The following is a 9,595-nucleotide window of genomic DNA, read 5'->3' on the forward strand; positions in this document are numbered from 1 at the left end:
TCCCGAAATGCTCTCACATGGCCACGCGTATATAGCCTCTGCCAGGGAAGTCCTACTCACTGTCTTCTCGTGGCGGGGGTGTTGTTTACGAAATCGAAGGGACGAAAAGCGAATGTCCGGCGCTTTAACCGGGTTGTTGGACACGGCGAGTCCAAGACATGAACCAATTGCTGGTCACCCGCTACCATCGGACTGCATCTCCACTGCCTTGTGGATCAGACCTTTAAGTTAAAGGCTCCGGGTGTGACCTCGAACAAAACTACCTGTTTCGGTCTGGGCACCTGGGCAGTATCGTAGCCCCCAAACAATTAAATGAAATGACAATTTTGTACGGCGCATATGTATCTGGTGCTTCCTTGTACCAATATTTATGTGTTTAAATAAATCAGTAAAGAACGGTGAAGGTTTTATCTCGGTCATTAGGTACTACTTCGCTGTCAGTACTCATGTTAACAGTTTAGCCCTCATCAACTTTCTTGCTGGCCAATGCCAGGGGGCTAATTGCCCCTTGAATCAGTAATGTCTAACTTTAACAACAAAACATGCAAGACCTATTGGAGTTGGGCTTCGAGCATCTTTTGTATGCGGGGAAATTTAAACGGGTACTCATCTTGTGGAACCACTTTTTCCACTCGTCACATAGCATTCCTTCTCCCACAGGAAAGAAACAATCTGGCTGTCCACATTTTGGTTAATACCGAAGTCTTCCGCGTCCTCCTATGCTTTGCTGCTTCACAGTATTATCTTTTCTGGTAATAGCTTCATTTCCTGCATGAGACCAGTGTTAGACATTATAGTTTATGAAACATGTTTCATCATCTCATAAAACCTGTCTTCAAATTGAGTTGGAATTTTAACTATTTAAACCTTGCTTTAAACCGAATAGCTGGTCTCACATCACCTAGAATTATAGTAAGAAACAATATGACTATATAATAAAGTACTTAGTGAAAAATAACAGTCGAATAAAATGACGGTAGTGCTTATTGAAGAATATAGTTTAAGTACTAATATGATCAAGACATATCTTGTTCTGTTAGAAAGGGAATTCGACTGTTTTTGAGGATAGTACAAAACTCCAGTAGAATTGACACTGATTTCTATCCTGGACTATGCTGTTTAACGTCTCAAACCAGAGTCGCTCAACTTATAACTTTAAGAGCCCCGTTCATAGTGTAACAAAACCACTCGAAGTCCTGCGATAGTTGTTTGTAGTGTAAAGCCTACCTTATCTATTCCAATGTCATGTAAGCCTAAGCCTATTAACTGGATGAAGACGAATATCTAACAACATATTTTGGTTAGTTACTGAGAAATTATGTATAGCTTTGGTACAATATTGTTTATCACTTCCGATTTTCACATGGTCATCATTCTCTAATTGTGAACAAGAACCAGCAAACCAAGTAAACCGAATGTATCTTCTAATAGTTCCTTGTTAACCCAAGTGATGCAAGGTTTTAATTGATTCCGTAAATTTAGTGTGACGCAACACTTTTCAAATGAAGCATTCATTTACCTTCCAGAAGTTCAACCTTGTCGTTGACGAAAAATTTAGATATTCTTCCATTCACTTCGCTTAGTGAAGATGGTGAAAGCAAACAGGGGACATAATTTCGAACTTCTTCAAGAGAAGGTATTATGTGACTTTTGTTAGTTAAATCCACACTAAACAGCTTGATAAAGAAACGGATGCATTGGAACGTAAAATGTTAGATGTAAAGCCGTGGTATTTACAAGGTGAAGTTGCAGCTACTAAACGAAATGAGAATACCTTGCTTGAAGAACATTTTGACGTACAACGCCACGGTCTTTTCAGTAAGTTTAATTCTACACTTTATTTATCCTTTAGAGCCAGAAGTTCATGATGAAGCTGTTATAAATGACTACATTATTAAAGCCATCAAAGAAAGAGTTAGTGAAATACTAAGCAGTGATATTTTACAGATGTTTGACAGTCCTGTTTTCAAAGTTAAGGAAGTTAAAGGACCTTCTAAAGAAATTCCACTACAAAATGTTGTTCAAAAGTCACTGGTAGAAGAGTATGAAGGCTTTCTCAAGAGAAATCAGGTAGAAACTACATATAACATCTTATTTCTAGATTCTTGAAGAAGACCAAGGAGACCCACAAAAGAATGCAATCCAGGCTGAAATGTTGGAGCTCTTCGACAAGTTAGATAGACTTTCTAGTCTTCACTTTGTGCCACATAAGGTATGTTTGACTATTCTGGTCTGGTGTTTGACGAAATCTCAGCACGAATACAAAAAGCTCATCTAACTTTCTCCAACTTGAGTCATTTATGGCGTAGGCGAGATATCCGTCTAGCAACCAAAGGACAGGTTTACTGTGCAGCAGTTCGTTCCGTCCTACTTTATGGCAGTGAAACATGGCCGATAAGAGTAGAGTATATTCGTAGGCTGCTAGTTTTCGACCATAGGTGTCTTCGGAGCATTGCTCGCATATCCTGGGACCACCGAGTAAGTAATGCAGTTGTTAGGAAACGGGTACTAGGTAAGGATGGCAAATCGATTGATGAAATAGTGAAACTTCATCAGTTGAGATGGCTGGGACACGTGTTACGTATGCCCAACCACCGACTGCCCCGACGTGCAATGTCTTATGGTGTAGGAGTAGATTGGAAGAAAGCTAGGGGCGGCCAGACCAAAACATGGCACAAATCCATGAAGTCACTGACAAGTGGACTGAGCCATGTTGGTAGGTGTAGACCACCTGGTTGGGACCCGCGAGATGATAGCAACCGATTGTTAGAGATCTTGAATGACATGGCTCAAAATCATTTGCAATGGTGAAGGTGCATCCACTCTTCGTGTTCTCCCAAATCCTAATCTTCTGAACTTTTCATGTCTTTTTCTTTTTCCAAATGTATTTCACTGGATTATACTCCTTGAATAACATCTTTAAACCCTAATCTTTCGGATTACTATGGGATTTGAATCGGAAACTGCACCTCTGTGCTAATGTGGTATGGCAACTCGAACTGATGTATGTACGTACGAAGTTCTACGTTGTGACTGACTGATTCTCGCATTTGTAAATTATAAACCTTTATTTAGTTAGATCGACATCACTGATGTTTATTAACATAGATAAGTTATGTGTAAAAATACTACCTTTTAATCTGATTGTTGCCTATCGATAAAACTTTTTCCTGTTAGCAACCTGAAAGAACCAGTCGCCATTTTATCCTTAGAAGCGCTAAAGTTCTTCTTGTTCACTCTGAGACCTCTTCTTTGCTTTCTTATTTTTTCTATCACCAACCTAAAACATTCTTACGTATTTTCACATTCATTATGTCTCTGGTTCTAACGACTTATCCTTACGATACATTACTAGTGATTTCTCAAAACTACTCTACACATTACTTAAAGTGACTTCCAAATATTTAAATTCTATCAATTTTAAGAGTAGGTCCTATTGTTCAAGATATCAAAGCTTCGTCCCATTATTGTATAGTGTCCGAAACTCAGATACAAAGGACATGTGCGACCACTCACCTAAATAACAGAACCATTCTGCTCATTGTTTTTAAAAACCCACCTAGGACTCATGTGGTAGCCTAAAATGACCTCTGGGTGTAGTTTTTTGACCATGAAAGGATTAGTTCAATTATCATGGTCTCCAAAATGTTTAGTCTCTCGTCCATCTCGATTTAGAAACAAACTTAATGATTTTGAGGCTTGAGATATGTTGTGTGGGCAAGATGTTCTGTTTGTCAGAGGACATGTGATGTGCTGTATTTCAATCTCTAGTGCGTTACAAGTGTGTATGTTGCTACTAATTATTCATATAAATCCCACCTCTTGTGACGTATTGAATGCTAGGAATATTATAACTTTCGGAACCATCTTATAGACTAATATTTTTATTGCAGTTATCAAACAGATTATTGCATATCTACATTCCATTCAACCTACTAACTAACGTAATATGTTTTACCATTCTTTGATTTTTAATTATTTGTTTGCTCCATTCTCAGTGATTTATGATTTGATTGTATGTAAAGGATGCTCTTATCTAGGGGATGTTTTGGGTATGATAACTTACGTATACAAGCTGAATGTCCGAATTAAAAAGATTGGGTGTCTGAAATCTGTCTGCGGTGTTCTCTAACTCGAACTTAAGATGAGATGGAAAAAGTGCGTATCGGCTTCCGAATGAGAGTTAAGATGACCTCAATCGCAAATCAAAACTTTACCAGTCACAGAGTATGTTTGGTCAGAGCTTAGGACGTTAGGCTATAGACCAGGTTCTGATTGGGGGATATACTATAGATATCAGTTAATATCGCATTCATAACAGCTCCCACATAGTTTTAGAACGAGGTGATCGATGACAAGATTGTGTGCAAGGTACTGGGTACTAGTGGTAAATCCGTTGAAAGCCTTCATCGACTAAGCTAGTCAAAAGATGACCTGCCACTGAGTACCCCGTGGTGGGTTGCTGGGGATCATATAAAATAATTGAAAAGTAACGGCTAGACAGAGAAATGACACCAACCCATAAAATCACCATATATCTGTATCGAATAGTTCAGACTTCTCATCTGGAGACGTCATGTGGCATAGCTTATAGTTGGTGTAGTACAGATACATGTATTTTACACCTTGTAAATCCTCAGCTAAGTTATTTCATACGTCTTACTCCTTGATTTGACTTGTTCCTCATGAACTATTCCACCATTACTGTCGATATTGTTCTGGTTTACACAAGCTCTCGCTCTGCTGATGTAGTGTGATGATTAAGACAAATAAACATTAGTGTCGATCTCCTATATTATTTATCCTCTTTTCATTTTTTGGTTAAACAATTACTGCTGATATGGTTCGCCAGGAACTTTGCATGTTTCACACATAACATGGAAAAGTTAACTTAATTAGTACGCTTTTATATCCATCAAGGTAGACATTGGCAGGAGAAGAGTACTCACTCAGATTATCTGATAAAGAATAAAAACCTGCCCAAATAATTTATTACCTTATTACTTCATGTCTAACACTAGCCTTGTTTACTAAGCGGTTGCACACTACGCAAGTAATGCTTGGTAGACATCTGATGATTAATTACTTTCAACATATACATACCTTCCACTTTGAAATGTGATCATATATTCATGAATATATTTTTCAACTTTCATTATCGGAAATGGTTTTAGTAGTAACGTTTGTTTAACAGACATTTAAGTATATGTGTAAACATTCGATCGATCTGTTTCATATGAAATTTACTACAGATGAATTGATAGATTAAAAACTTATGAAACACACTGATAAGGAATATTTTTTAACCATACTTTCTATGTTGCGGTCCTTCCACCTTAAAAATCTGATAAAATGTTTAGTTTGTTAATTGCCTTTCTACCTTAATTCTGATTCTAGTACATACCTGCTTCCACGTCTGCTAAGAATGATGCAGCATCAAAATTAGAAGAATCTGGACCTACAGTCGTCTCAACAGCCAATCTTCTAGCTCCAGAAGAGATTTGTCCACCAAGAGGTGAAATACTTATTGGTAAAAATGAGCGCACTCTTGCTGACCGTCGGCGACATCGTCGAAAGTTAATGAGGATAAGATCAAAACAACTTAGTCCCCCAAAGAAGGGAAAAGTAGATGAGCGGCAAATGGCCATGGCCAAAGTAACCAAAATGGCACACCGACCGAATTCTAACATTAAAATTATAAAGTAAAATGTTTATTTTTTCAGCTTGCTAAGATTTATCCTTGCAAATATATATCCCTTATCTTACCGTTTGAATCTTTGAACTGCATCGTGAAACAGCATTTTAGGGAGGTTATACTGTAAGGGTCATCATATATTTCTTTTACAAGAGATATACTCATTTTCACTACCCTGGATCATATTAAATTTGATGCTTACGAGCGTAATCAAAAACAAGATAGGTAAATGAATATATATATATATAATCTATTTCAAGTCATCAAGGGAAGCTGTAAACCATTCACTGTAGTTAAGGCAAGGTTTGTTAGATGACATAGCCTTTAGAAACAGTATACATCTGCGAGCAGCATTTTTACGTGCACTTGCCAGGTTTGGTGACAACTGACTTTTGATAACATGTGGTGGTAGCGTGGAAAGTTCCGCAAAACAGCAGATCATCCCTAAGAAATATATAAATAACTCAGTATTAATTGACGGATTTCGTAAAGTAGAATAATCAATTTATCTTAAAATTCATAGATAAAACGTTGTGCTAAACGCCACTTCAAATTTAAAAAGAGTGAAATAATAGCGGATATTTAATTACTTGTATCGAATCGAAAGTGAAAAACGAAGTCTGTCAAATAAAGCGATCATGTAACCCGGGTTACTAATTACCTTTCCAGTGTTTGATAATAGGTCAATTTGGAGAGAAAAATTACTGGTTTCTAATTACTTCTGTATACCGAAGCCACACTAATCAAAAGAAAGAATTAGTATTTCATTTTATGCAACTACTGTAGCTTTGAAGCTCTTGTATTTATTGAGTCAATGGTAATCATGTGAGCTCTTTGATAAGAGTTAGTAGCAGCTACTTTCACATTGTTCAGTTTGAATTCATGCGTTATATTGATGCTTTTGATTTGTGAATTAACATCTCAAATTCCGCCGAAAAATTTCGAACGTTAGTAGGTGTTTTCAATTTGTCATTTGGAAATTAAAACCGTCTGAAGAATTCTTTTTCTTTGCATATAAACCGAACTTGTGATATTCCATTTCTTAAGTAGCCTAAATTACCTGTACCTCTGTGTCGTTTATATTTTAGATATGTATCTTTTATTGTCATGTTAGCACTTTATGAATTTATGTAAATGATGGTTTACAGCGTAACTCCAAAGGTTACACAAATAATGTTTCAAATTGATATGCTTTTAGAAAACATATCAATTAGTTGTAGCCATTTTGCTGATACCTGTGTACATTCCAACGTATTGGTTTAGAAAAAACATCGTTAATTTAGTCAAATTTTAGTAATACTCAAAACATCTAAAACCCTACCATTTTAAAAGTACAGTCTAGTATATCCCATCTAAAAATAGTCGTAGTGTCAGGTCATTAATATAGAGGAATCCATTTATGGAGACTTAATACCAAGATTCTGGAAACCAAAATCAGGACTGTTAGCCTTTATACTGCCCTAACTGGTATGGAAACTCGCTTTTCTATTAGATCTTATGTTTAGATCTTACCAGCTACAAAGACTGGCTACCATCATCACCCTTCGCTTGAAACGGCGACCCACATTTTGATTTATGGATCGTCGCTACATAATTTGTGAAGTTAGTAAAGACTATTCTGTAACGAAGCTTACTGAAGTTTAATTAGGTACAAACAATTCTGAAAAGTAAACAGATGAATGGCATACCCTGACTGTTTGCAGGAACGTATGTATATACAACAGTAATTTTTGCACAATCGCAAATCTCTTGAAGATATTCACATGCATTATCCATCTTATCAGGATTATCAATAGGTGGAACTCGTATTTTATCACCTTTCCTATTCCATAAACCACGAAGAGCTTTGGAAGAAGTACGAGCAGTTGCCTCATTTTCAAATTTATTTTCCTTCAGATTAGACTGGTCCTGTTTATCAAGCTAGTTTTTGTTAAATTAGGATATCGATAACTTACTAAAGAAAGGGTTTCTTCTTCCATATCATCCAAAGCCTCTTGAGGTATAGTCAGATTATTTTTGATAATATTATCTAAAAGTCCAAGGGCTGCGCGTCGCTTTGCAGATTTTTTAGAATTCCCAAATCCTGTAATACTCTCACGAAAAAGTTAATTTTACCTGTATGAGTCCATTTCCACAGCCTAACTTTGCAACTGTATTCATTGCCCGATGGGGTAGACTGAGGTATAGTTAAGAATTCATAGGATGGTGGTGGCCAGGTATTTTTCTGACACAAATCTTGTAGCCGTCCAACAAAGTTACCTTCCTCCTCTTGTTTTATTTTATTTGGTAGACCATCCAGTTCTATATCATCAAGTGAATCCATAAAGTCAGACCCTAGAACGTTGACTGCGGCAATATGTATATCCTGCAGAGTGTATTTTTCCGACTCTGTCAATAGCCTACTGTTCAGCATCTTAAGCAAAATTAAGTATGATGCTTGATGTTTGGCTCTCTTCTTACTCGCTCCTGATTGGAAAAATGAACAGCTAAGTGAACCAGTTACCTTTAGAGGTGGCACTGAATGGACCGGCTGTGCATAAAAATACATAAAGTGGCTCATGGACCGGTCCTTCATTTGACACAAGTTCGTAGATAGGAGTTATTCCTTTCTTCACGCACACTTCTTGTAAAATGCTAATTGGCGTTCGATGCGTCGCAATTTCAGACATTTGTGTTATAAATCGCTAAGATTTAAGGTTTGTCTAGAAAGGAAATCTGACCAACAATAAATACTTCAACGTGAGAAGCTTAGTAAAATGTTTATGGTTGATGAAGAGAAATATTGCGATAAACGGCTAGTTACCACTAACAGACTGATAATCACATCTTCATTATTTAGGGAGCATTGGGTCCCTACAGATATAATAGTCATCTTACTGTAGTTTGAATAGTTTAAAAGGGAGACTAAACATTTTTGATAAGACGAAAGTGGCACATTTTATGTTTAATTGATCCTACCTATTTGACTATAACACAAACTTTTGAAGCCACATTTAGCTTAGCTAATTAGATGCTACATAAACCCCAACGTTGAACGTAACCCCCGAATCCAAAGTAAAGTCAGAGTCTGACTTTAAGGATATATCTTTTTCCTAGGTACCGTTAACTGAAAACAAGAGACTCGGCTTTGTTTTATTAGCCTCTATTAAGCTGATTCTAATTTTCTGCCATCGTGCTAAAAATAATTGAAATACACCAAAGGTTGAAAACATTTTCCAAATTTGCTTATAAACAACTGAAGTGACCATGTCTTACAAAGCAGCACTTCCAACCAATTACTTAAGAACTAAATCATAATGTAATGTAGCCGCCTCCAACCTAACAATGAATTTTGAGAAATATATCTCTTACCATCCAAAAGTGTTGTATGACGGATTATTTTACACTACCTAATAAGTCTGTTATTTTCCACTGAAGCGATAGTACTTTACGGATCACACCTCTCAATCCTTACTTTATACATCAATTTTGCATTAAAAAACGTTTAAATATACTAAGCAACATAGATTCTGTATTGTAGTCACGAGATGCTCCAAGTGACAGATTTCCACTCGCCCAGTTATCAGCTTTTAGATTATAAAACTAACTTAACGATAAAAATGCCTTCTCAAAATATTGTTTAGAGGTTCAATTAGCAAGGTAGATCATACTTATTTACGTATAATCCGTAGTCAACAGTTACATGGAAACATACAGGAATTTAAAATTCAACATTTTACCGCACACGGCTGCCGGCAGCTGTATGTCAGTCAGTCAGCTACAACGTAGGACCAGGCACATATATGCATCGGTCCAAGTTGGCATACCTCATTAGCACAACAAGATGAACACCGAATTCATAAAAGTAGTTAATTTAATGGTAGTAATATGTAAAAGAAAAATTGTATGTAAGGATATAGT

The 9,595-nt window shown here is 36.6% G+C and overlaps 2 protein-coding genes across 2 annotated transcripts; one reads left to right on the top strand and one right to left on the bottom strand.

The window, feature by feature from the left end:
- Positions 1-1,250: 1,250 nt before the first annotated feature.
- On the top strand, positions 1,251-5,764 carry Smp_023660 (putative u3 small nucleolar ribonucleoprotein protein MPP10). The gene is made up of 6 exons (XM_018799634.1): positions 1,251-1,636; positions 1,677-1,818; positions 1,853-1,914; positions 1,948-2,070; positions 2,102-2,212; positions 5,398-5,764. Exons 1-6 carry the CDS (start codon positions 1,589-1,591, stop codon positions 5,704-5,706), a joined length of 795 nt encoding a protein of 264 aa, XP_018651403.1. The 5' UTR covers positions 1,251-1,588; the 3' UTR covers positions 5,707-5,764.
- A 181-nt stretch (positions 5,765-5,945) lies between these two features.
- Positions 5,946-8,364, bottom strand: Smp_023670 (putative tar rna binding protein (trbp); the record flags this gene model as incomplete). Its single annotated transcript, XM_018799635.1, has 5 exons — positions 5,946-6,139; positions 7,384-7,615; positions 7,651-7,778; positions 7,811-8,161; positions 8,199-8,364. 5 exons carry the CDS (start codon positions 8,362-8,364, stop codon positions 5,946-5,948), a joined length of 1,071 nt encoding a protein of 356 aa, XP_018651404.1.
- Between the last annotated feature and the right edge of the window lie 1,231 nt (positions 8,365-9,595).

Source organism: Schistosoma mansoni, chromosome 3 (assembly GCF_000237925.1).
Source record: "Schistosoma mansoni strain Puerto Rico chromosome 3, complete genome".
Classification (NCBI taxonomy): Eukaryota; Metazoa; Platyhelminthes; class Trematoda; order Strigeidida; family Schistosomatidae; genus Schistosoma; species Schistosoma mansoni.

Bases quoted from the DNA above. Each gene is read 5' to 3' on its own strand.
- Smp_023660 (XM_018799634.1), top strand. From the start codon at position 1,589: ATGGTGAAAGCAAACAGGGGACATAATTTCGAACTTCTTCAAGAGAAG. The intron at 1,819-1,852 runs GTAAGTTTAATT...TTTATCCTTTAG, and splicing joins ACAACGCCACGGTCTTTTCA to AGCCAGAAGTTCATGATGAA. The intron at 2,213-5,397 runs GTATGTTTGACT...TTCTGATTCTAG, and splicing joins TTCACTTTGTGCCACATAAG to TACATACCTGCTTCCACGTC.